Source organism: Chroicocephalus ridibundus, chromosome 5, assembly GCF_963924245.1.
Source record: "Chroicocephalus ridibundus chromosome 5, bChrRid1.1, whole genome shotgun sequence".
In the NCBI taxonomy this organism is placed as follows: Eukaryota; Metazoa; Chordata; class Aves; order Charadriiformes; family Laridae; genus Chroicocephalus; species Chroicocephalus ridibundus.
In genome coordinates, this window is record NC_086288.1 from 5,658,703 (window position 1) to 5,685,627 (window position 26,925).

At 44.9% G+C, this 26,925-nt stretch overlaps 2 protein-coding genes across 7 annotated transcripts; one reads left to right on the top strand and one right to left on the bottom strand.

The window, feature by feature from the left end:
* Positions 1-26,613, top strand: GTF2E2 (general transcription factor IIE subunit 2). 6 transcript variants are annotated; one of them, XM_063335186.1, is made up of 8 exons: positions 1-68; positions 731-897; positions 12,548-12,639; positions 13,192-13,299; positions 15,006-15,188; positions 15,676-15,769; positions 23,936-24,051; positions 25,080-26,610. In XM_063335186.1, the coding sequence occupies exons 2-8, from the start codon at positions 735-737 to the stop codon at positions 25,197-25,199; spliced, it is 876 nt and encodes a 291-aa protein (XP_063191256.1). In that variant the 5' UTR covers positions 1-68; positions 731-734; the 3' UTR covers positions 25,200-26,610. The 6 variants fall into 6 exon arrangements, 5 of the variants coding, with proteins under 5 accessions (XP_063191256.1, XP_063191257.1, XP_063191258.1 ...); XM_063335187.1 differs by lacking the exon at positions 1-68 and adding an exon at positions 130-248; XR_010071118.1 differs by lacking the exon at positions 1-68 and adding an exon at positions 16,162-16,244 and having other exon boundaries at positions 309-897; positions 15,683-15,769; positions 25,080-26,613.
* On the bottom strand, positions 3,068-10,482 carry SMIM18 (small integral membrane protein 18). Its single transcript, XM_063337075.1, has 3 exons — positions 10,181-10,482; positions 4,276-5,942; positions 3,068-3,999 (listed from the first exon to the last, which is right to left on the bottom strand). The coding sequence occupies exon 2, from the start codon at positions 5,895-5,897 to the stop codon at positions 5,604-5,606; it is 294 nt and encodes a 97-aa protein (XP_063193145.1). The 5' UTR covers positions 5,898-5,942; positions 10,181-10,482; the 3' UTR covers positions 3,068-3,999; positions 4,276-5,603.
* Positions 26,614-26,925: the final 312 nt, after the last annotated feature.

Below are 26,925 nucleotides of genomic sequence, written 5' to 3' on the forward strand. Positions count from 1 at the left end.
ACGGCGCGGGGGCTGCCGGGAAGGCGGCATGGCCCAATAGGCGGCGGGGCCAGGCCTGCGCCTCGCGGGTGAGGCAGCGCGCGCGGGGCGGCGGAGGAGGGGGGCCGGGGCCGTGAGGGGAGGCGGGGAGCCGGCGTTGGGTGGGAGGGGGGGACGGGGGACGACGGCACATGGGGACCGGCAGCCGGGCCTCCGCCCGCCCGGTGTTGCACAGGCGCTGGGGAGGCAGCGGTCCGGCCTTGGAGGGGGTGAGCGGAGGGGTGGCTTCCCCGGGCCCCTGCCCGCCGCCGGGGTCGGGAAAGGGGGGGGTAGCGAGGGGCGGGCGCCCGCGGGGTCGCTGCCGGGCCTCGCTGCCGAAGCGTCTCCACCCCGTGTGGGTGACTTTAAAGTTTATCGTTAAGGCCGGGTGTCTCTGAGGCGGGTGGGTGGTGGCGGCGTGCAGCCAACGGGCTTCCCCCCTCCCCCCCCCGGCGCTGCTCCGCGTCGGTGTCAATCCCGTTCTAAAGTCCGCGAATTCCGGCTCGGAAATGGCGTTCTCTACCGTCAGGTCCTGCCCTGGGGGTTAAGGGTGCGTTTTGGCACTTTAAATCCCCAGACATCTCAGTTTTTAAAGTCCACGCACAGGAAGAGCGGGATACAAACAACTTCACAAACGCGTATCTCCCCTTCTAAATACCCTATTAATTCAAATATCACTTTCTTGCTTTTTGCCACCTCCTCCTCCTCGCAGAATTATGGATCCAAGTTTACTGAGAGAGCGAGAGCTCTTCAAAAAGCGTGCCCTCTCCACACCAGCAGTAGAAAAACGTCCAGCGCCATCTTCTGACTCCTCCTCTTCAAAAAAGAAGAAAGCAAAGGTAGAACAAGGTGGCTCCTCCAGCTCAAAACAAAATACAGGTTGGTGACAGTCTCCCGTTCAACAGCTCTTTGGTATTTTCTACTGTCTGCCTCTAAACCATGGTTTGTTAATATGAATCAGTCTGTCTGTGAATTTTGCTAGTGGCTGTTGTCATTCTTTCTCTTAAACTGTCACTTTTTGTTAAGAAATTGGCTTGCGTAATGGGAAGAGACGCTTTTACAACCACGTGTGTATGTCAGGCCTCATCCTGCGACTTGTTTGCTGTTACTTAGTTGGAGGAATCGCTACTGCCAAAATATTATTTCGTATGAAGCTGAGCTTTGATTTGTGGATTTCGGGGCTTGCTGGACCCACAGGACAAGCAGGAGCTGTGGTCTCATTCTTTTTCTCTCCACCGCCAAGAAAGCGCATAAAACTTAATTTTATTAACTCTAAGTCATCGGCTATCCATCCATGAGATGGATTTTGCAACTTACATCTTGTCCGGCTAGCGTACGGTGATTATCAATGGTTCTTGTTTTACTTGGGAGCTAATCTTTGTTCACGAACCCCAGGCTTTGGTAGGTTTCCGGCTGCTTTTGTCATGAGTTTCATTGTGTCTTTGGGATGGTGACGCTGCTGATGCATCTTTCAATATCAAATAAGCAGTTAATAAAGCAGCACTGAAGTAGAGTGAGCAAATGAAAAGTGCAGCACCTGCAGCAGCAAGGAGAGGATTTGCCTGCACCCAGCAGTGTGTTGTGTTTGCTTTCCCTTTGCGGGAGCCAGAACCTGGGGGGCCTTTTCAGTTCCCTGAAGGCACTGACCATTCTCTGATGCGCTCTAAAGGTCAAATCAAATGTCGGGAGTTACTAAAATGCAAATACCCTGTTGTGCAAACTTCTTGCGTGCACACATTTTGAATACCGCGTGTGGTTCTCTTCTAAACTCCAAAACAATAGACCTAAAACCAGTCAAGGACGATGGGAGGAGTGGAACGTCTCCTGTCTGAGGGGAGCGGTAGGGAGTTTCTCTGTGTATCTTTAGCTTCTCAGGGCACCAACTAAAGTTATCAGCCGGATGTTTTAAAATAAATCAAGGGAGACCGGCTTTCCATTGGTGCCTTTGACACACTTTCTCTTTAAATAAAATAAAATTCTACATGGAATATCCTAAACTGTGTATCCTGCGTGACAGCGGTTTGCTGGGAAAGAGGGATGGGGAGGCAGGAAGAGGCCAGACAGTTCAAATGTGAGCGTGATCTGGAGGAGTTGAGTAGGTATGTGGCAGAGCTGATAAAGAAAGTGTAATTTCTTTTCTGTGATTTTGTGGGTTGGATATTTCTTTAAGTGTTTTTTGCAGTTGTTAAATGATTAGCTTACACAAATAGGAATGTGTGGCTGTGAGGAAATACGCTTTATCTTTTACACTGCTGGCTTCATTCCAGACAGTATCAGAAGTGTTTCAGGGTTTCTATAACATTTTTATCCGGAACGAGTTCAGCCTTCTTTCGTTTTCCCCTGGAGAGTATTTACTAACTGCTGCAGAAGCAGCAAAGATGGAAGGAAAATAATGGAGAGGGAGAAGACCAACCTTCTCCCTCTTGCTCTTAGGAATTGGCTCAGAACAAGTGTTTGGACTGGCAAGAAACTGAACAGGTTGAGCAGCCACAAGCAGCGCAAGTTGCCCTGTGATGCTGCAGAGTCAAAGTCCTTTGCCTCAAAACCCGCTTTTTGTTTGAATCGCCAGATTCAGGTCGCCAGGTGCCTGTCAGGATACGCGTGTGTCAGAGATGGGTCTTGGGGAGGTGGAAAAAAACCTGATGTCGAAGAATCCCTATCCCACCCCCGAAAGAAATTAAAATTAAGGTGACCGGTCCTCATTCTGTTATGTAGTGACCACAAAGACGATGAATAATGTCACCCTGATTACATGTTAGCATTGGTAGTCCCTGGGTGTGTAGTGCCTGCAGGTTCTGTGACTCGGAGAAGCTGCCCTTGTCACTTTTTGGGGGAGCCGAGGCATTGAGATCAGGCTAATCTTTAAATGACCACATAGCTAAATCTGGCCTGTAAATGAAGATTTGCTGTAAGCTTTCCAGCGAGAATAGTTACTACTATAGGTATTTGAAATCATCATTCAAGCAAGTTATTTGAAAAAAATTCAAAACTGCCTTGTGTACTCAGCTCAGAATAGTAACTGCAAAATAAAGGAAATTGATCATATCTGTTTATTTCTTTTTATTGGTCAATAGTAAGTCGTGGCTAAGATCTTAGTCTTTATCTTAAGACCTTTAGTGATCTTAGCCAGCAAGTAACCAAGAGCTGAAGTCTCCAGGAGCTGTTTCACTACTTCGCCTACAGGTGGGAAAGCATCGTCCTGAGGCTCAAGGGCTGTGCAAGGGGAGATCTTTGTCTTCTGTTCCTTGGGCAGACACCCAGCCCGTTGGTAGATCTGTGAAATAAGTAGCTGGAAGGAGTCCCAAGATTTTTCCTTGCGTGTGCTTCTCAGGAAGGCGTAAGAACACGAAGCCAGCGTAGCAGAGGCTAGCCATGTTACTTCCTGCACACTGCCTTCTTGTGTGCAGCGACGATGAGCGTTTTGTAGGAACACTGCGAACGGAAAGCCGTCCCATTGTCGTTCGGAGTGTTTGCCTTCAGGAAAGAGGAATCTTAATTCATTCAGTGCGTCCCGATGGCTGCTCTTGCCTCTCTTGAGCGGGACACGGGTCTTTCAGGGCTGACTCTGTCAAATGCAGCAGAAGGTAACGAGGCATCAACCCAGTCTCCCTGACAGCAGAACACATGTACAGCACGAACACTGTCTTCGTCGTGTGTCTCAGTGTGAATCCTAAAACGTCTTGTCCCTGGGACATCGGCTTCCATTAATTGTGCTTATGGTTTGATTCTTAGCTAAAAACGTTCTCTGCGCGAGGGACTGGTACTGGTGAAACGTCACCGTGACAAGTGTATCCGAGATGAGTGGTTGCAGCGGTAGTTGTGTCGTTTTGTGATTGCAGAAAGGAGCTTGCTCCTCCAGGTGAATCGCAGGACTAGCTGCGCTGGTTCGTAGTGGCCTGACTCCATCTCACCAACCAGGAAGAGTCAAATTAGCAAGTCTTTCAGTGTGTCCAGATCTTCCGGAGCTTAGGCATACTGAACCTGATAGAGGGAGTTTATATATTTAAAAAAAAAAAAAAAAAAAAAAAAATTATAGTTACTGGCCGTAGCACAAAGGTATTTCTGACATGGATGGACTGCGAGATCAGTGTTGTAGCTTACTTGTCCGTTTGGCCATTAGGTGGGGTTTCTTTCCCGAATGACGGGAATATTATTTGGGTTTTATATAGTTAAATATGTTGTCCCACATGTAGCTTTGCTCTGGGATGTTTCCCGCCGGCCTGCTTCTCTATGGGTTCAGGAGCGTGAGAGACTTACCGGGCAATACTGATGGCCGCGCCGTTGGACGCCGTTATTGCAGTTGTAATTTGTAACTGCAAAACTTGTACGGTTTTAAAAACTGTAGACGCAATGCAGCTACAGAAAAGAAATAATCTGGTGAGCTAGAGGTATGTGTTAGGCGGTCAGTTTGTGAGAAGGGTGTGGGTGTGAACGCTGGGATGCATCGGCAGGCTGATGAAGGGAGCTGAGATTCCCTTGTGCAAAATGAAGGCACTTCTCGCTGTGCATCCATCCTGCCGGCTCTAGCGCAGGGCTTATCCCGGTGTGGCCTCCTTTCTGAAGCGTGTCGACACCTGAGAGCTGCCTTGCGGGCTGGGCGAAATCGCTGTCATCGTCATCGGTGTGGGAGGTCTACGACCCATTTGCGTTTCTTGTCAAGAGCTCGGTCAGTTCCAGTTCAGCTTTGAAAAGTTAAGGTAGGAATGACATATCCAGTACATCTGACTCCCTGTAGTGTTGTGGTTACAGTAGAGGCAGCAGCCTTGGGGCAGAAAAACGCCCCTGTTCCTTCTAAATCGTGGCACCACTACACTATGCTTTTGTGGAAGTAGTCAGATATTCTGAAGGTAGCACATTAGTCACATCTCGACACGGAGAAGTTGTTAAACAGGCTGAACATGAAGTAAGGGGAGATCAGTTCTCTGGAACTGGAGAAGGGGAGGGAGAATGGGTCACATTGTACCACAGGAGGTTAGAAAAGACCGTTTGAGGGATACGTTTCACATTAGCTTACTTTTCCTCCCACCGCCCTCTCTTCTAAAAGCAAGAAACCTGTAATAAGAGCTGCCGAAGGCAAGAATTCACACAAGCTTCTCCTGTCTTGTGGGATCTCTCACCATTCAACCCTTCTATCTGGTATGTTTTTTCTCGCCCCTTGTATGTCTTTCCTGTCTGTGTGTGGTTGACCTCAGCAGGAGGACACTGCCCTGTCCTTTATGATCAGATTGTTGAGCGTTTTTATAAACGTTTTCTCCAGTTAAGCAACATAGTTTTATGCACGTTAGGCAACATTTTCTTGTTCAGGTAGACAAAGATCTATGCTAGTAACTCAATATAAACAACAAAAGGTCATTTAAAAACAAAAATATTTTCTTCCCCCATAACATTGTAACAGATCATCCTTCTGCTAAGCACTTGGAAAACCTTTGCCAATTTTTCAAGTTCACATCCAGAGATAAAATGATAACCGTTGCTATTATATTTAAGTCCAAAAGAAAAAACGCGTGTGACTTGCTCATTCGTAAGGTACAAGAGGCTTCATTCGAGGTGTTAAACGTTCTTCAAGTGCTGATGCTCAGTCCTTCTTACACCACCTCTGTTTCGTGCTTTCTGAAGCTGTTCAGCATTGCTCTAACAGGATTGGGTTCATTCTCCAAGTCTTTCACAGTCTTATTTTTCACGCAGCAGCAACAGTCTAGCAGTTCATAGAGGAAAGCCAACACCACCAGAGAAACTACAGTAAAGATGAATATGATCAGAATAATAAAGCAGGCAGTGTTCCAGTTGTCGTGGAAAGGGTAAATTTTCTGCACCTGAAAGCCCAGATACTGAGAAATGGATGTAGTCTCGTTCCAGTGAGTGCTGTTGAGGGTTGCCATTCTTGACGAGATGCCTTAGCGTGCTCGCTGTCACAGATTTGGGGGCTGAAACAGAAAAACAAAGCCGTTGAGGACTCTGTTAATCAAGAACATGCTGTAATTTTTATCCCAAACTATAAGCTCGGACTAAGTGCTCACACCTCCTACAAACACGGATTGTTGCATACTCATATTTGCTCAGAAAAGGAACGAACTCCAAATGTACAACTTTGTGATTTGTCTGGAGCGTTTATTTCAGGGATGACGGGTCCATGCACGCATCGTGTCGTGTCAGTTATTCTGGAACGAAAGAGCTTTGCTTCTTTATTTCAAGTATAAGCAAAGAGAAAAAGATAATTTTCAAGGTACACAGCGGTTTGAACAATCTGTACATGGTTAGTTTTGAGGTTGATTCTTGCGTGGCATGAAAGCCATCAGTGCTCTTGACATTCTTAGAAAAACAGAAGATCCGTGTACCACCCTCCCATACCTGAGTGATTAGAAGGACTTACTACATGTCAATGTCATGGGAGTTTGTTTACTTGTTTGTTGTTTTTTTTCCTCCTATTTGGGAAAGAGAAAGAAATCGCTCTTTAAAAAAAATAATGTCTAACTCATAACTATTTTGGAGGATGTTTCCAAAGAATGGAACTGAACTTCTGGTTGTTCTACTACAAAATAACAATCCTGGTTCCTTAAAAGTCGTTATTTTAGAATTGCCTGTTAGCATAGACTTGTTAACCCTGCAAAACTGTTTTTACTTCGGAGGGTCAGGTTTCTTGACGTGTTCATTCCCCTGGTGTTCCGCTGTTGAGCAGAAGCTTGTGCTCGAGAAATCCAACTGCTTCGTTCAGCTGCCGGAACGGCGCTGAGCGCGTTTGGAAATCTCGGCCCGTTTGTGGTGCCGCGGTCATTAGGATAGATCTAACGAGGAAAACCCAACCCTTTCTGAGGAGTTCTGATTTCTTGTTTTCAGCTGCATTCTCTGCTTAACTGCTAGGAAAGGAATGTCGGCGTTTGTCCGGCACTGTCTGCTTGTACCCAGTGGAAGAAAAGACTGCTTTGTGGCGTGGGGGAGAGAAAACAAGAAGTTGGCTCCAGCCAATCTGCCTTTGGCGCGAATGGTGTCGCTGTCGAGATGCGCTGGTTTGGAAAAGCCATTGCTCGAAAGCGTGAAAGTAGGCTGTGCCTCAGTAATTTCTGTGGTATATCTAGAACCAAAGGGTAGTTTTGTCTGTCTCTGAATTTCTCCGTGAATTATGGATAAGTAGGCAGATGAGGTGTTTGGCAAAAAGATCTTTACAGTTACGAGTCTCTTGTCCTCCCGATTTCTTTCTTCCCCTGGCTTTGCCTCCCAAAACTGAGGGAACTTACAGTACTTTTCGTACATAGTCTCGTGTAATAAAAAATGTCCAAGGAGCCACAGTAACTTCTGGTTACCTATCGTAGCGTACTGTAGGATGCCGCAGTAACCTTTGAATCCTTCAGGCAATTTAGAACTGGGTGTGGGAGAAGGAGATCGAGTCAAATCTCCATGTTCCCTTGAGGAGATAGCAAAGAGGTTTTAGGTGAAAGACGGTGGTGAGCAGCACTAATGGGCCAACCCGTGCCCTGCGTGTAAGCCTGTTGGTGGGTGCGTGCTGGGTAAGGAGCAGCTCCCAAAATGCACATTTTTATTCTGTGGTGCCCCAGAAAATGTAGGATTATAGAAGGGGAAGAGAGAGAGACAAGATGGAAGCTTCGTAGAAACCTGGAGCCTTATTTCCGTGCCTTAATGAAAGATTTTTCTGCTTTGAACATAAAGCGAAAAGTGAAAAACTAGCTATGTTCATAACAAAATGGCCCTAGCTACCCACATTTAGTTTAATTTCATTCAGGAATCGAAAATACAGGACAAAGGAGTAACGCTGATGCTTTGTTCATTAAACTGCGCTCACAGGTAATGCTTTAATGAACCTTCCGTATCCCTGAAATAATTCTGCGAGCAACCTCTTTAGACAGTGAGAACTACAAAATGTCTGAATAAATCGGAAGTGACAAAGGCAAAGTGTGGTGGTGTCTACTAAAATAGATTTCTTAAAGCGATCTGAGCACCTAAGTGGGGGTGCCCCCACTTTCTGGGGCACCACAGAATAAAAAAGTGCATTTTGCGAGTCGTCATTATTTTTACGTCATTGTTAAAAAAAAAGGATATCGTGAAAACCGGGATGATTCAGCCAAACCAGCTTGCGATTTATGTCTTATTTTTATTGTTCAATTATTATACATTTTGTTCTTTATCCTTCTGTCTTGAATGGATTTAAACTGAAGCAGAACGGCTTTGTTATTGGGAAGATACAGACATTTATTGGAGCAGTTGCACTAACTTACTGTTTCCTCCATTAAATTTGTAATTGAATACACAAATTTGTAATTGAATACACAAAGTATGACTGAGATGGATAGGATTAATTCGACTGGGGGGTGGTGTTTTTTTTTTTCTTAAAGAAAAGTTTACAGAGCAAATCCAAGCTAAAAATACTCCTGAGTTGAGTTGGGTCCTGGCTTTGAGAGCGTGGCTTGGTTTGGTCACGGTCTGGGACGAAAACTCAGCTGCCCTGTTTTATGGGGCTAAAAGTCAGGAGGGTTTTTGAACGGGTGGTCTGAAGACTTATTTGTGAGCGAGGGAGGGGGATGAATAAAAGGATTTGGAGTCCCCTTTGAGGGGTAATTAAAACAAGCAGGATTTAAATGTGTATTTTAAATGGCAAGAGAATGTCCTCGGGAAGGAAAGGAGTTTTGTTTTGAACTTTTCAAACGGATTTCTAAGACTGAGGATTTTGTTGGAATCTGTTACATGTCAGTTTGCTCACTCTGTAAACCCCAGGCACAAACATTAACTGTTTCTGCTGATGCGAAATTTAGTATTTTTGTCGTTGCCAAAAGTGATCGAGATTTGGGGCCGATGGAGAGACTGGGCGTGTTTATATCACGTAGCCGGGCCCCTTTGCCAGCACGGCTCTGTTCCCGAGAGGAGAGGAGCGTCTTCGGCACCGTATGGCTCCCCGGGCAGGAGTCCCTGCCGCCGGCGCAGTGCAGCAGCCGGCCCCTTCCCACTCCGCAGCCACCATTAGGGTAGCGGTTTGCTCAGCGTAGGGAAGCTCGTCTTTACGCACGAAGGTGGAATTTAATGCCCGTGCCGGAGGTGGTTCGTGCTTCTCGAGGAGGATGATCATCTCCTCAAAATTGAATGAGGCGAGGCAGATAAATACCAGCTACTCGCTGCTGTAATTATTTAAATACAAGACCGAAGTAGCCCTTGCCGAGCCTTCAGAATTAGCACAGCACTAATAAGGTTAGCGTCTTTGAAAGCTGTCAAAAATGGCCTGGTTTCCTGCGGTTTTACTTATTTTTTAATGGCACAATTTAAATGCATAATGTAAGCCAGTCTGATTTGAATGCAGTTCAGCTATTGTACGTATCCAAAATGCAGTGAGTTAAATATTTAATGAATTGTCTTCGGTGCTATCTGCATATTAGGTTTTAATTTAAAAGTATCATCATCTTTAGATGCTGCAGAGGAGCAGCTTTATTTGAAATCATTTTTCGTGGAGCAGAGGGAAATGACTGGCAAAAAATCATGTCAATGCAGTACTGAGGAAGTCCTGTTTAAGAAACCACTGAATAGACATCTTGGGGTAATAGCATTTACAAATCTCCGGTGGATTCTAACCTGTCTGTTTGCATTGTCTTGATCGCTGCTCCAATATTTACCAGGATAATAATATGCCACGAGATTTTTTTTCCTACCCTAACGTACCAAATTTCTAGAACAGGTTTCTAGCGTATCCACGAACGTAGATCTCTTTTAGGCAGCCTCATCGGTGCGGTTTACAGAATACCCACTTGGGAGGCAGGTTTTTTAAATTTCAGGTTTAGCTGTCTCTGTCTTAAGGAAAATCCTGTCATTATCATTTCTGTACAAACCTATAGAATCAATTACGAGGAACGTGAGGCTGCAGGAAAGAAGCTAGCCCCCCAGGAAGCACGAAATCCATTTTGTTTACTGAATCTTGGCTTGGTATGTGAGCTTTTCTGTAAGATGGAGCGGTCATCAATTTTCCATTAGTGCACAGATGGTGAAAGTGCTGGTCTGATAGTGCAAGACAAGCTCCTCTGCGTTCAGCGCAATGAAATCCGGCTAAGCCTAGAGAAAAATCATTCTGATTCTAAGAAGCTTTTTACAGGCTTGTAGGTTACAGGCATATTTTCTTTCAGTAATCAAGATAAACCTAAGACAATGTTATAAAATGATACACACCTACCTCTTGTCTGAAAGGATGCTGAAAGAGCGCTGTTCTGGTCCCTTTTTTTAATGCAGCCCGTGGCACAGCTAAGATGGAGCTTTCCTACCATTGGCCAGAGCATGGTGCTGCTGACAACTTCCTTTATGCTCATTTGCATCGAGCCCTCAACGCCAGGAGTAAATCATTCATAAATTTGACTCTTAGTGTCTCGGATAAGAAACAAACCCTTTCCCGCCCTCAGTTTTGGGGTGCTCTTTGTTAGGTGACGAGCTTGTTAGCGGAGAGGTGCGCTGGGCGTGCTACGGTGGCTGTGACCCCTCTCTGCGTTGCGCTGGAAAGCAGCCAGTCGAACCATGACGTTGGAAGCGTTAATATCTGCAGATTTCCAGCTTTGCCGCGCGGTTAGATTTACTTGTCGTGAGCTGCAGCAGGCTGTAGCCAGGCAGATCAAACAAGATAATCTTCTTGATTCAATTGACAGAACAAATACCTCATAAGTCGTCTTTAACTATTTGTTGTACCTCTGAATTTATTTCAGTCACTTTAGACCTCTCATTACACAACTGATTTTTTATTTATGAAATATCCTGCACAGACATTAATTTTTAATGATAAAAGGGGCCCCGGGGGGGGAAATCCCTATAGGCTCCTCCTATTTAGGGGGAGATGGCTTTTGTTTTTCTCCCTTTTTTCCATGTTAATTTAGTAACCAGAACAAAATGTTCTTCTGTAGATGGAGTTATACTGATTCTTCTACATTAATTTTAGAATTGTTGTGCTATGTAAAGCCTCTAGGACCATGTCGTGCAGTAGTTTCACAATTACCAGTTGCCAAGTTTTCGATCTGATGTTTATTCCTCCGCCATTACGGTTTTTACTCTACTAGCACCAGTTTCCATGAAGTCTTCCCGATAATTATTGAAAGTGGATTTGTTTGAAGTTTGACTACATCCAAAATTTGCCTTTTATAGTGACTTGCAGATCAGCTTAGAAGTAGGTTGAGATGCGGTGGGACAGACTTGAAAACAATTCGCCTAAAGCGTAGTGACTTTGGAAACTTCATTTGGAGTTTCCTGGGAAGAACTTGGCATGGGCATCTAAATTTAAACACACTTTCTCGAGTCCTGCTGCTCACTTGGGGGAGGCGATGGGTCTTTGTCAAGCGCCTTAGGTGCATTTGCTAGAATATGATGATCTTTTTTTTTTTCCTTTTTTCTTTCTTTTTTCACCGCTGCAAACCCCTGAGCCCTTCCACTCCTCCTTATCGCCACACTCATCCATCCCTCCAGCTGCCCAGCAGAGCATCCCCATCCCGCTGCAACCTCTCCCTTGCCTAATACACTAACTGTAATTGTTCTTTTCTCTCCCTCGACTGATTCTTCCACAGAAATAATAGGAGCTCAGTAGCTCTGAGATACCTCCTGTCCTGTCAAATGTGGTTGGAAATGATTAAAAAAGTAATTTTGTGATTAAATCGTTTTTGTGATTAAAAAATTCCTGTGGTGACGAAGAGGAAATGTTCTTTTTCTGGAGCAGTTGAAATTCTGAAAAGCTGTTACCGTTAAGTTTGAGCAACGTTATGGTGGTAATGGCCCTGTGGCTTTTGATAGCGGTTTGTGGATATTTCTGTTTAATGCGCTGTGGTATAAAATTAGTAACAGTCATTAACAACCTTGCAAGAATTTCTGAAACAAGCTCTACACAGTACCAAACCTCACGATACATTAACATGGAACCAGACTTGGCGACGGAGGGGATTCTGAATTGTTCAACGCACCAAGTTCAATTGTTTTGAATTTATGGGATTATTTTATTTTTTTTTATATAAATTCTCCGCTAGAGCTATTTTTAAAATAATATTAAAAAAAAGCCCAGCGCAACAAGGACAGCCTTCCTTTACCTGGTGTGTAACTGTTGGATACCTGTTGGGAATAAGTGAAATTTTCTGCCCCTATCCCAGCAGCAGGAAGCTATCGGTAGGGCTAATCATTGGGCAAAAATGCAGTGCATTATTTCAGCGTGAATTAATGTAGCATAAATGATTATAATACGTTAAGCCGCAGAATTAAACGCATACTCTTATGGTAGTCATGCGGCAGTTGCTCGCTGTTGTCTTAAAGGCCAAGTCCCAATAACCTTATATTTATGGAGCTCTTCTCAGAAGCGTTCCAGAGCCGCGTGTGCCGACAGGTAACTCTGTGGGTCTGGATCAACGCCTGCGCTAGCACAGAGTCCTCTTGAGGGTGACCGCTCCTGCAACACGCGTTTCTCTTCATCGTTGTGATTCTAAAAGCCTAGGGAAGTAGAGTGAGAAAGGGATGGAGTACAAAGCCAGCAGGGTGGCCTTGAAAGCATCATTTAATTGTTTCCTTTCTCCTTTTGTAGATCACAGCAATGGATCATTTAACTTGAAAGCCCTTTCAGGAGGCTCTGGCTACAAGTTTGGAGTCCTCGCTAAAATAGTGAATTATATGAAGGTACGGTGTTTTGATGCAAAATTATAGTGTTTTAAAATACTTAATACTTATTTATTCTCCCGTGGTAGCTGAAAGATGCTGAATATTTCAAACTTTAAAATTCTTTTACTGCAAGAGTGAGAATTTCAAGAAACTGCTTGTTAAATTCAAAATGCGGTCAGTAAACAAAATGGTCAGCATATCGTTCCATTACTGAAATCCTAATTATTCCAGGTCACTTTAAAACCAGGATAATGGGGTTTATTTGCAGTCGAAATGGGAACTACAATATGCTGTTGTCAGCTTTTAGGATTCATGAGCTATTTATCAAAATAACGTGTCATTCGGTGCTTGACAGATGACTTGTTCATCAGTCTCAGCCGGTACTAATTTTTTTTCCTCATATTCTCAAAAACGTGAAATTGAAACTCATATGATATGTGTACTGTGTCCGTCTCGGTTTTGCAGAAGTTATTTTGTCATTGCATTATACCAATTTTAGTTACTTTATGATAGTCGAGTCACTGAATAAAATAAGTACGGAACTCTAATAGATCCTGTTTACTCTTCCAGACTCGGCACCAGCGTGGTGATACACATCCACTAACCCTAGAAGAGATTTTGGATGAAACTCAGCATTTAGATATTGGACTCAAACAGAAGCAATGGTTAATGAGCGAGGTAAAGAAAACATATGTTTAGATTTTAATTAGAGATAAAGGATTATGGTAAACCTGAATTATACACACTTATTTAATTGCAAGCTCTATAAATACGTAATCCCCCTTTAAGAAACTACATTGATTCACATGTCTGTCTGTCTGTCTGTCTGTCTTGTACCTCCTGCTGGTGAGGTAACTGTGAAATGAAGGCCGTTCTGACATTTTTAAGGACCTGTTAGAATTGTTACACAGAGAGTATATTTTATGTCAAGTGAATTTATTCGTTACTGTTTTTCTTAAGGAATTTCTTATTTAAAAAAATTCGAGCGGAAAGGTATTCCCGTACTGAGGATTTTAAATTAACGAAACCAAAGGAGTACGGCACAGAATTCACAGGCTTACAGTTCTTTGTTACTTACTGAAATGAACAGTCCTGATGGCTGAAACTGTGGGGTAACAGATCTGCAAATTCCACTGCTGGAGCTCATTAGTCTCACTCGAGATGCTAGGTTTTGTTCTTACAGACTCACTGTAACTTGCCTCCATATTCGTCTTCATGCTTAATTGATCTGAATGTCTTCATGGAATTTCAAGATTAATAAATCAGGAAAATAGCACGTTCAGTACTTATACTTGATTGGCGTACCTGGTTTTGCTCGGATCGTGTTTAAAATCCTCGCAGTAGAGTAGTAAAGGCTTTTGAGTCAAGGGCAAAAAAATGCCTGGATAGTAAAACTAGGAGGGTTTTAACTAATAGAGCCTGTCGCATTCCTTTGCTACCGGTGCTAATATTCTGGGGTCCAGAAACCTCCAGTCTGGCAGTGTTGGTTGTGATGAACCAGAATATCAAGAGGGAACGAAAAAATCTCCTCCCAGAAAGTGTATATAAAATTATCACTGAATTATTACTGAATGAGAAAAGGTGAACAAATACCCTGCAGCACCAAAGTTAGTTGCCTTCTCTGTTACGGGTGGTTTCTCCCTCCTTTCTTCTCTCTGTGTCTCTTCTCTTTCTCCTTTCAGGGTCAGGCTGGCATCTGCAGAAGAAACTAAGTAGAGTTGCCCTCTGTTACAGGTGAACTTCCATTGTGGTACTGGCTGCACAGCAAAATTGATTCGGAGCATATCTTAAATCATTGCAATTGTCCGTGAACTTCTGGTCAGCTTCCGCTGGGAAGCTGGCATCATGTGTAAAACCCTACTGTGCAGGAGGTCTGCTCTTCTCAATTTCTTCTACAGCTGCTGGTGCCAATTGACAGCAGTTGGGGAAGACTGACCCCTGTTTGGTGCATCCCAGCTTAATGCCTTTCATATTCATAACATCCGTGTCACCTGAGCTTGATAGGCCGAGTTGCGCGTTTGCGCTTTATGTTCAGCCAAAGCACACTTTGTTGCCTTCCCTCTTCTTTTTATTTTCATTCCTCTCTCAAAAAGGAACGCGTGCGGCTTTCTGCCATAAAAGGCTTCATGGACCTTCGAGCCCAAAGGCATGAAGCGAATGATGTTAAGCCTCCTTCGGTGCGTTGTGCTTTATGTTGTGGCAAATTATGCCTAGGCTGGTGGATCTAGAGATCCAAGGATTTGAAATCCGTTTAAAACTCAAACCTTCAAACTGGCAGCTGTAACGTGTGGCTGATGTGCTCTAGCTGCTCAAAAGCACTCTAGAAAAAAAAAGTCCTAGCACGTGCTCTTTTTCACGGTTTAAAATGAATGTCCCTATTACAGGCTCTAGTCAACAATCCGAAAATAGAAGTTGTAGATGGGAAGTATGCTTTCAAACCCAAGTACAACTTGAAAGATAAAAAGGCTCTGCTCAGGCTCTTGGACAAGCATGACCAGCGAGGGCTGGGAGGAATCCTGTTAGAAGATATTGAGGAAGGGCTGCCCAATGCACAGAAAGCTATAAAGGTGAGTAGCGCCTGTCTGCGATTCAGCGAAACCCGTTCCAGTTAGCTCCTCAAAGGGAAGGTGAAGGGCTAAGAGAGCATTTTCTCATGAGTTGTCTCTGTTCTTTTGATAACCCCAAAGCTATTTCAGAACACTTAATACTGTAGCTTTTTCTGTATTTCGTCCTTTACTTTCAGATTTGGCCTGATGTCTCAGCACAGCTGCCAAAGCTCTTTCTCACAAAAGACACTCGATCTCCCACATTCCAACTGTAGGCGTTTAGTTCTGCTTTTATACCTTGATCTCAGTCCTCCGTATCTTATCTTTGATTTACTGGTGTACTTATCGTCAGCGTCCATTTTGGATGCTTTTCCTTGCCGGTGACTTTGCCGCTTCTCTAGTTTGTTGTGCTTTTTGTAGCGCAAGATCTGGGTCTGTTGTTCGAGTTGGAATCCTTATTCGTGGAAACGAAGTGATTTTGAGTTGTTCTTTTGCATTTGTTTTCGAGGCTTTAGGGGACCAGATCATCTTTGTTAATCGTCCTGATAAGAAGAAAATTCTTTTCTACAATGACAAGAGCTGTCAGTTTACTGTGGATGAAGGTAGGTGTTTGTTTACATATGTTGCCGTGATAGTTGATTTGTATTCATCTTAAGCACCTATATGTATAAACAGTCTTCAGGTAGAGCAGTCTTTTAAGGCGGTAATGAAATATTAGGTATATCCAGGTGTCAGGAGAATGGTTTATATTAACACGAGGCTAACAAGACTAGCAAGTCAGTTCAGGGGTAATATCCTCTGTTTTATAATGGATACATTGGAGCGCGGTGCCAGGAATCCAACAATTCTCTTCAAGTGTGGCGGTACAGAAGAGACTAAAAATCACCTGACTGTGGCTAAAATGGCATCTAACATTTTGCTGTGTAAAGGGCGGCCAAAAAACCCCAAAAGAATGGCTTCTGGGTGCGAGTTTTTTGATTATTTTTTTTTCCAGTTTATTAATCATGTGCCTTTTATTGGTGAACGCGACGAGAAGCCACAAACGGAAGAGAAGAAGGAAGCAAACAGGGAGGAGATGTGAGCAAAAGTCCCGAGAAGGGGTAGTTTACAACTGGGAGGAGCGCGCAGATGTCGGGTAGTGCTGCTGCCGAGAGCTGCAGGGGATTTGGGACTTCAGAAGTTCAGCGTGCGTTTTCTGTCTAACAAATAGTGGTAAAATCCTCTGGTGTGATTCCGTGCCTGTTTGTGCACGGAAATTAATTACACAAATCGGGGTGTGTTCCGGTAATGACATTTATGCCAACGTCAGATGCCTGTAAGTACAGAAAGGAGAAGGCAATCTGTGACAAAAGATTTACTTCAAATGACTCGGCGACACCGAACACTTTCTGTCGTTAACGTATTGTTCTTGTAACATGCCACATAAAGCCATCTTAGCGTATAATGTCACATTATGGCAAACAGAAAGGGAAGAGTTTTCATAGAAGCTCGGGCTGCTCTACTTATAGGACCACAGGACAGAAGATAAAGCTCTTTTTGGCTAGCTCAGAGAGCCTTTTTATTTTCAATAGAATTAAGCAACTGGAAATGTGTATCGTTAACTTATTTGTTATGTACCACACTGGTACAATCAGTAATAATAATAGCTTTCTTCCACAAAGATAATTAAGTAGACGTGACGTCTACGGCATTTAAAAATACAAAAAATTGTTGCAAAACATTGAAGTGAATCTCTTTTTAAACCATAATTTTTGTCATTTCTTGACAGTGGCAGTCAGAACTGTATGTGAAATGCAGAATTACAAGCCTTTAGTCCGCCTTCACTGGGAATTTCCAACCTCCCAAATGCCTATGAGTTCACCATTAACACTGTCATCCAGTTCAGATCGCGTCTCTTCAGTCCATCAGCCCACAGGTTTTGGGGACCTAAACATGGACAAAACATTTAGAAATCAGCGCTGTTGCAGTAACTGTTAAGACAAAGCTTTTCAGTTTTTAGCAGCTACTGGCTGTCTGACAGTCGCGATTGCTGAGCGTTTCTTCTTCCGCAGTTTTTTCCAGGTAACTGGCACCCAACCATCCTAAAAAAGTTATCAGAGGGAGTTCCCTACCCTGTTGCTCTTAGTTTGTAATAACTCCAGGATTAACTGTGAAATTTAATAAAAGAGCCCATTTTATTAAGACGTAGCAAGAAGACGTCTGCCAGCTCTTCGTCAGTTAGCCAGTATACATTCAAGGCTGTTCATATACAATACATTATATTTTAGCACCCTCAGCACTGCTCTGTGTTTAGGAACAAGCGATGCAGGCTGTTGCTGTGAAAGGGGGGAAAAAATTAAAAAAAACCCCACACTCTAAAACCCCTCGAAACAAAATGTTTAAGCCATTTGGCTCAGTCTCCCGGTGAAGGGAGGCATTTAAGCCTCAGTGTTTGTAATGAAGGGACCGTTAGTGTGCGGTGTCTGTAGTTCAAGGTGGCTTTGCTTTCTTTCATCCGCAGGTGGCAGCATGTTCCCATCTGATCAGAAAGTGGTTACGGTTTTTTTGTTCTGTTCCTGCTGGTTTTGGTTTTCCTTGTCATGCGGATGCTGCTGCTTTGTTCTGAGAGGAGGCAAGAGTACTTTCTCTTTTGTGAATTTGGTGATCTGCCTGCCTATGCCACAACTCCTAAAACACCCCTCAGTGGGTTCACTTACTTATTGGAGCTGGAACAGGTCCTTTTCCAACCATGTTATCTTGTGATGAAGAAAACCCATCCTCCCCGAGCAGTTTTGCTTTATGATTCTTTGTAGAGCACCAGAAGCATGTCTCTTAGGGAGTCATTGGCGGAGTTGTCTGCGTACAGGGTGAATTATGACATGTTTCTGCATTAGCAGTGCTATTCCAGCTCATTATCTCCAGCAACGTTAAAATGAAGTTTTTAGAAGACTGCAGAATAAGCCTTGAAGTGTTGTCAGAGTCTTTGATCTAGCAGCTGATGACAGTTCAAAATATGTTTCTGGTTTAATGTTTATCCTTAGAAATAAAGGCTCTGCGCTCCTCAGTGCGTGGTTCTGCCGTATGACACTCTCCAGTTTCGAACATGTGTTGGCTGGGATTAATATCCTCTAAAAGTTCGGCGTCCTCTCCCATCGCTGTCTGAGCTCCGTCAGCAGTCAGTAGAGAAAAAGAGGAGCCGCCGGGGCGATTTGAAGCTTGCTGAGTCTAAAGTAGTGGGAGGAATTCTTTCTGGCAGTGCCTGCCCCTGCCCTGGCTGCAGTTGTTTTGATGGCTGAACATTGAAAATAAATCCCGATGCGCTGCAGCAGTGGTGCGGCACCTGCGTATCGCGATCTCCAGGGTACAGGAGAAGGGTTTTGCAGTAAGGAATGGCTTTTGTTCTTCCTTCCGTGTGATTAGCCAAGGAAGGTTCAGATTCCGTGTGTTCCTTCTTGACTTCCTGACTAATTAATCTGCTGTCGGTCCTGTGTTGCTGAAAGCGTTTATAAAAGCCGGGCTAGATTTCAGGTGCTTCAGCCAAGTAAAGCGCTGCCTTGTTGTGCTGGAACTGAGCACGTTGCCCGTGAACCAAGCTTTCACCCCGTGCTGGCTGAACGCTGAAAGGCCGGTCTGATTGCTTGACTGTTAGAGATGGTATCTTTCACATCTCAATGCAGCATCGGAAGCATTTTAATACCTAAGAATTTGGGCGCTTAATTATACGTGTTTTTAAAAGTCTTCCTAAGCACCTTTGACGACATTTAAAACATTTAAACAGTATGAAAATGGCTTGGGATCGGTGATGACGTATGGCTCTGGATTTGAATTCCAAGATGGTCCAGGGGCAGCACAATTTTAGTATCAAGCACCTTTTCCTTCGGGTATCAATCTGGTATTGCACTCCGTGGGACTGTTAGACTCCATCTTCCCCGCTACTCGGTTGTTTTTTCCCTTCTGCCGGGTTATTGTCTGTTCTTGTCCTGTGCTCAGATTTTGGCTCGGCTCAGTGAAGATCTTTAAGCTGTTTTTAATCTCTGGCAGATTTTATTACCAGCGTGGTGTAGCAGTTTATCTCCAGAAGCCATCTCAACCTTTCTGCAAGAGCAGGTGAGGCGGTCAGAAGTGCAGGATAAGCTGCGCTGAAGTCACCGTGCAGCCATTTACCCGTGACTTTGTTCGCCACATGTAAGCGTTTATAGAAATGGAGCGTGTTAGGGTATAATCGCTCAGGGAATGTCAGCATAAATTGTTTTCTTACATGAGGCGCCCCGCGATGCGGTAACATTGAGGTAACTGCGCATCCTTACCCCTCGGGTATTTCAGAGAGAGAAGATGTTTGCAAAGCCTTTGTTACGCTGCCCTCTGCTTTGCTGTGTGTTGGTTATTGCTGGTCAAAGCGCATTGTTTTACGTCCGTGCGTGCGGACATCATGATGCTGGAGATGTTGGCGGACCTCTAAACCGGCCTTTCAATCAGCTTGTGGTCTCATTCCCTCCTCTTTATTACTTGAAAGACCAGAAGTTATCTCTCTGGAGGAGCGAGCCTGTGAGTAGTGTTGATTCTGCCAGGCTTCTGAGTTAAAATATTTTAGTGATCAAATTGCAAGATATTGCATGTAGGATTTGTTCATAGTCCAGGTAGGACACCCAGCGCCTGCCTTGGGTACCGGGATCACGACTTTCTGCCTCTTCTGGGGAAGATCTGCATTGGGACTTAAAAACTCCGCTGGAAATGTGCGTGTCTCCTCGAGCGTTCACAGCACCTGCATTGCTTTCGCCAGAAACTCTTGGGAAATTTCTCCCCTTGGGGGGATTTTTTCCTGGGCTCCGTCTTGTCCTAGCAACCTGAGCGGTAGGAGAAATTGTCAGCTTGTCTGAGTGCAGTCTGCTGCGGTCAGGTGAAGCCTTACTGTCTTGACTGCTCGACAGTTTTTTTCCTTCCATAGCTATTACATGCTTCTTCTGGCTGATCTGTCAAATAGTTTAGCGGCTCTGATAGAGGAGTCTCTCACCTTCACCGTGCTCTGATGGTGTAAAGATCACCTAGTTGACGGGACACGGAGAAGGGGAATTGGATGTGCTCTGTAGTCGCAATGGTTACGTGCACTGCAGGAATGCGTGCGGCTGAACCCGTTCTCCCTGCCTGGCGGAAGCAGGCCAGCAAGTGGCGAGCTGTCTGCTCCAGCAATCCCCTTCCCGCTCCTCACACCGGTACCCAACTCCCTCTGCCCCGTCCACAGAGAAAAGAAAGAAATTGTAAAAAACGGATCCGGTATGTTGAAACCGTCCCTAGGAACTGCCTTCCGTCACTGTTGTCTGCTCTTCAGACGCAGCAGCTCATCACAGCATTTTTCTTTTCTGTCTTCTCCCCTCCCCAGAGACAGGCCAGCCCGCCGCATCCCCCTGCCTGGCCAACCGTAAGCGCGGACGCTGCTCCAGGAGTGGTGGAGGACAGTAATCAAGTCATGGCCTGCCATTTCCTCCTCCCTGGCCCCTCTCATGAACTACCGCTTTTAAAAAGTGGTGACTCCCTTTGCTCAGAGCCACGCAGCAAAGGCCAGGGAGACAGGATTTCAGATTCTCCTCAAAGAAGTAGGAGAGATCTCTTCCAATCTTGGGTCAAGGGTATGAATTTTGAGGTGCGGAAATACCACAGCCACAAACGCGGAGGGGTTGTTTCTTGAGAGCTGTAGTTATTGCCAGCTTTTCCCATAGGTTCTCATATTTCAGGGAGGATGTCGCAATAATTGAGATGGCGTATTCCCAAGGTCTCAACTTTCACTAGCTGATAGGGGCATCGTCCTTGGAGACTTCTGAATAAGTCTGACAGGTAACGTGGAAACGGTGGAGCGCCAGCTGAAATGCAGTTCTTGCGTTTAGCTCAGTGTCTGGTGTTACACCGGATCGGTGTTGTGATGGGATGATAGATGCGTCTCCTCTTCCCTTTAGATGGCACCCTGAACGCGAGCAGCTAGCATGCAGAGCCGGCTGAAGGGTGGCAGCTCTGTGTGCTTCTCCACCTTCACCCCGTGCTTTTCGCTCTGAACCAATCCTTTAACAGGGAGTATTTTGGGGGAGGGGGGTGGACCGTGGTGTTGTGGCTCCCCCCTTTCCTAGGCAGTAAGGCACGCCTAGGTAATGCCCTACATGGAGCTTCAGCAGGGGAAGAAGATTCTTTTGCAGTTACCGCAATCAAAGCAATAGCGCTGAAAGCAGCCTGATTTATGAAGGAATTTTTAAGTGGAGTTGCAGAATACTGTATACTCTGGTGGGGCCAAGTAGTGGATTAAATTATCTGCATGTAAAGTCCACTTTAGTTTTGAGGTTCGGATTCTTGGTGGCCGTTACATTCGTATTTCTTGGCCAAGTTTAAAAGGGGAATGTGAAGCTGTAATGGTGGTACAACCGCTGCATTACAAGAAATGCAAAATGCTGTGGTTAGATATTAACTGTGATCTGCACTTCTGTGCATGTTGATCCTTGAAGAGCTGACCATTTATTTTCTAGTGTTTAATTTTTCACTTCTGTTCCCCAGAAGAATGTAGACCAGTTTAACCTTAAGCACCTGTCCTCAGCGTTTTTTGTCGTCGTTTTTTTTTTTTTTGCGCCGCAGCGTATTTGTGCGTGTATCATGAACTCTAATAAGGAGACACATCATCTGTGTTTGTAGCAGAACATTATAAGTAAAAGGACGCTGTCATGTAAAAGTTGAGAGTTACCAAGTCTCTTATCAGCTATCACCTCATGTTACGCGTGCCTGTCGTGCGTCTTGGAGGACCGACCTGTATCTCCTCAGCTCCCCCAGGAGTCGTCTGTGCAGAGCCAAAGGCGCGGGAATAGCACAACACGACGTTAAAGTGTCTCTAACCGGGATCTGTTTAAATAGCCATACATTTATGTGCAGCCTCGTCGCTTCACGCGTTGAACTGCAGAAACATGTGATTCGAAACGCGGTTACTGGTGAAGTGCGATACTGCATTTGCACACCCATCGTCTGATTCGTCTTTCCAAGCGCCACCCGGTCTCGGTGTCCAGCTGAGTCCAGTTTGGATGTTCAGGGGAGGGAGGGGGCATGAACAGAAAGGAAAAATAGCTTGAAAGAGCATGTTCTGCTCAGCTCGGAGGACGCGATAGGAGCCTTGCGCGGGCTTCTGCTGTTAAGGCTTAATCTGAGTGCTCGTCACTGAGAGATCTCTCTCTTGCGTGTTCGCTTTGATCATAACACAACCTTCTCCACCTGCTGCGATAGGATGAGGTGAGAGATGATCTGGGATAGCAGGCACCGCAAGCTATGCCGAAAGCCCGGAATCACGCTCAAAATGGATGAGCAGATGGAGAATGTCTTGACTACAGTGTCAGTCCTTGCATTAAGTTATCTGAAACCAGCGCTCTCAAGTGATCCCGCTGTGCTATATGGCCTGTATGAGAAACAGGCTGAGCGCTATCTCCGTGTAACCAAAAGTGGTGTTTTGACAGGATTTAGTTCTCTTCAAAAACGCTGCATTACCAAAAATGAACATTGTTGTTCTTACACTGGCGAGATTCCTTCCTTTTGTTTCCTGGAAAGCTTGAACAGCCCCTTACTGTTGGCAGTGGGCAAGAAAAGAAAGACCTGAGACTGAAAGCATGTATTTTCATAGAAAAACAATGTGCCTGAGGAAGGGAACGGGTCCAAGTGCAGGAACCAAGTCCGTTACGTACGTCTTCCGTACAGTGCCGTTTTCGTTGTGGCGTGCTTAGAGCCAGTGTATCAGTGGCAGAGCGTCACCGGAGCGTTTCGTCGCCTCGCTGCACAGCGCAGCTTCTTCAGCGTGCCGAAGTTGTGGTTGTTTTGACAACTGTATACTAAATTTATCTGGAAATAAAGGGAAAAAATTTAGTCTTGCGTTGCTATGTGTGCCTCGTGTTTTATTTATAGTTTGTTAGCCAAACCTGCTGACAGGATATATCTAACTTACTGCCTGGGGAATGAAGGGAGGTAGGATTGTACCAGCCGCTGCCTGGAGAAGGCATTCCAGAGGCTCTGTGAAACTTTACATGAGGCAGAAAGTGTGCAGGCAGATGGCAGCTGCTCTAATTAAGACTTACTGTCTCTGTCTTTTCTTCCTGCTGCTGTGGCTTTTAAGGTATCTCTCTTCTTTTTAACACCAGAGGAATTTTAGTAATTTATTATCTGTACGGCACGGTATGTATTATATTACGGTGATAAACGAGCTTCAGCCCACTGAAGTGAAATGTCTTGAATCTTCGGTAAATTGGACTGTGAGATGACAAGTCTCCCAAGACAATGGCAGCTGAAGATGTGTAAATGAAGTTGCCATTTATGGTTAGTTATTACCCTTCACCAGGATCTTTTGAACAGAGGCTTATAAAGCACGTTGACGGTCCACACGGCTGTAGGGATGCTAGGCGAAAAGAGAGACTCCGTAGCAAATCGACATTAAAAAGCATATGTTGCCGGTGGGTGTTCCCGATGCTGCAGTGCAGTTAGCACAAATGACAATCAGCTCATCTTTTTCCATTAAGTTGTTGTTTTGGTGGTTGTTTGTTGGGTGGGGTTTTTTGGGGGGGGGTGGGGTGGGGGGGGAAGTGCATCCGGCATTTGGAGTGGGTAAAGGCTGTGCTAATTGGGTGCCTGCTGGCGGTGACCGCTGGGTCTGGACCGTGGCAGACTGACACGCCAGCGCCCTTCAGCATTTGCGATCAATCTCTCTCTCTCCCTTCGTGCGGGGGCTTGGCCCAGGGTTTGCTCACTGGGATATAAACCGAGGGGTTTGTTTGGTCTTTCAGAATTTCAGAAGCTGTGGAGGAGCATTCCCGTGGATTCTATGGATGAGGAGAAAATTGAAGAGTATCTGAAACGACAGGGTATTTCTTCCATGCAAGAAACTGGACCAAAGAAAATAGTAAGCGATACAAATTACAGATCTTTGCGGGAGATTCCCCCTAACTGACCCCGCAGTGTTAATTCCAAAACATGTTGGTGAGCCTATGCACAGCTGCTTTGTGTAGCTCGGGGAAGTGTGACCAATTTTAAGAAGCTGCAAAAAACAATGCTGTAGCCAGCAGTCCGTGTTTCTGCAGCTTGTTTGAGCCAGTGTAATCCAAGCAGCATGGAGAAGAGGGCAAACGCCAGAAATCCCTGTGAGCTCCCAAGTGGAAGCTTCTGCTTGAAGCCACGCAACATATTAGGAGTAGGAGAATAGTTACTTTTCCGGGAGGAGGGTGGGGCTTTTTTAGCTTTTGCTTTTCTGATAATAAATAGCTTTGCAATCCTGGTGAGAACCGTGTAACGGGCTTCCCACCACACACACGCCGTTCTCCAAACTGGGTGCAGTACGCTCGTCTTTTACTGGGAGGCCAAAATGTCTGCAGGCTCTCCAACGATGCTTTCTTCCTGGCTTCAAAGAATTATATTTTTTTTCGCATTTATTTGTACGCGATATATCATGTCTTTTCTCTTCTGTACTTGGCTTCAAACTGTCCTTTCGCGAGAGCCCATCCACGCAGGACTTATTCCTGGTTTCTGGTAGTCGCTACACTAGATGCGTTAATGCCTGTCGTCACGTCGGCACTCCTCAGGGGTTCCTTACGTGCTAAATGTGTCTTTGAGCCCGTAATTGTAGATAGAATTATGGAGCATGTACCTGCTTCTGTAGCTGCATGGGAGCGTTTGGAAACTTAGGAACGCCAGCTTTACTACTGCGCGTGGGATACGGAGACTCTGCTCTGTCCCCGGGGTCACCTCCCTGCCTGGATTTGAATCGAATGCTGGTGCTTCTTGCGAAAACAAGCACCTTCCCCGCCTGTCCGCCCCTGGTTCAAGCAGGGCTCTTCTTCGCAGAAGTGATGACTAGCACAGCGTCTCACGCAGCAGGTCAGATGTGGCAGCTGGAGGGCAGATCTTTTGACTGCTGTTTATTTCTTCTCGTAGGCTCCTATTCAGAGGAGGAAGAAACCAGCTTCTCAGAAGAAACGTCGATTTAAGACTCACAATGACCACTTGGCTGGAGTATTAAAAGATTACTCTGATGTCGTTCCTGGCAAACAGTGACCGGTTGAATTCTGGAGCAAACATGCGTTTTTATAAAGGCTTTTTGCCACTCGGGCTCCGTGTCTGCTCGCAGAAAGACTGACTGTATATAGTAATGTGATGTGTTTTCCCCCATCCCAGCAGCTGCCGAGATGAAGCAGGTCGGTTTAAGAGCAAGTATGAACTACTAAATTTAGAGTTTAATTTAATTAGCTAATGGGAAATGTGTCTTTAAGTAAGAGGTTCTCTCGCTAGTTGCCTCTTGGCATTAGAGTGATAATGGTGCTCAGCATGTAATGCAGGAGTTCCTGTTCAGTGCTTAACTCTGCTTTTACATTGCTTAATGGGTATGTACCTGGAATTAGGAGGGGCTTTCTAGCAGAATCGAATACAGCGTTTGTTTTACCTATTTCAGGAAAACCTTTTCCTAAAATCACTGCAGGCAAGTTTTCTTTCACAGTCAAATACACCCACGGTTGGTATGCTTCTTCCTTGCCATGGGACTGAGCTGTACTGAACGGCTGTGATATCTGAGGCTCAAACTCAGAAATATCCCGCTCCCACGCTCCCAGTGGGCTGCAGGATGGCAGTGCAGCTGTGGCTTCCTAATGCTAATCAGAAATTGCCCTCGGCGATTTCTCGTGGCTGTAGTGGATGCACGTGCGTTGCACAATTCTACTCTATGGACAGGAGGGAAATAAAATGACAGTGTAATACTGAAGCAATATTTTTTTTTTTTTTTAAGTAATAAACTTACAATGCTGGTTTCCAGTGTTGCTTCCTTAAAGAATGAGAGAATGAACATCTTTTGTGCTTGCTGCGTTTTCGTTTTCAAGGAGGTAAAGGAATCTTTGCTATATTTTTGTCTTCTCGATGACTTATTATTCTGGGCTGACACTGTCATCTTTTTATCATTCTTGGTTGTGGAGGGGGAAGGAGCCACCTTAAATGAAAGCTCCTTGTAGATGCCTGATGTTCTATGCAGTACAGACTAACGTGGAACATGGCCAGATTATGTCCTCTTGATAACTTCTTTTTATGTACTGAACCAGAGTCAATCAATGCTGATGTTGTTTTCATGGCACTGCGGGCGAGGAGCTGTTTTTCTGCTCTTCTAGGGTTAGGATCAAAGATGAAATAGGTGACTGCGATATCCCACCGACAGTAGGTTGCTGCTGCGCGCACGTGAGCTGTTGTCTTGCTTGACGTATCGGGGGTTGAAGCAGAGGCCGTTGGATCTGGACGCACGAACAAATGAAGAATAAGGCTTTGTTGCTGTCACATTGAACGAGTTATGTCTGCTTGGGGAAGCACAGGAGGAGGAATATACTTGTGTAAGTGTAGCGTTTATCCTCTTGATTTTAAAGACTGCTCTTTTGAGAAAGAGACGATACTTCCAGCATTGCACATCAGCCCTGTGTGAAGAGTTGCTAAGTGCCGGTAGGAGGTTTCTTCTTTTTTTTTTTTAATGTTTTTTTTTCATGCCTTTAAAAAAAAAAAGTATATATATACACATATATAAAAGCATGCTGCTCCAGCTGGTTTTGAAACAGTTTTTTCTTTCCTATATCTTCCAGGTCAGCACAAGCAATTCCTCTAGGAGCTTTTTAGTTTTCTGTTACAGCTCTGCCTTAAAGCACCTGCAGCACACTTGTAAAACCGTTCACCTCTCTTCTGTCATCTTCACTCAAAAAAAAAAAGGTTCCCTTCCATCTGCTGCATTTTTGAGCAGTGATTTTTTTTTTTT

Excerpts from the sequence above, each read along its gene's own strand:
- GTF2E2 (XM_063335186.1), top strand. The coding sequence starts at position 735 with ATGGATCCAAGTTTACTGAGAGAGCGAGAGCTCTTCAAAAAGCGTGCC. Across the intron at positions 15,189-15,675 it reads ATGCACAGAAAGCTATAAAG|GCTTTAGGGGACCAGATCAT; the intron begins GTGAGTAGCGCC and ends TTTGTTTTCGAG. Across the intron at positions 24,052-25,079 it reads AAACTGGACCAAAGAAAATA|GCTCCTATTCAGAGGAGGAA; the intron begins GTAAGCGATACA and ends TTCTTCTCGTAG.
- SMIM18 (XM_063337075.1), bottom strand. The coding sequence starts at position 5,897 with ATGGCAACCCTCAACAGCACTCACTGGAACGAGACTACATCCATTTCT.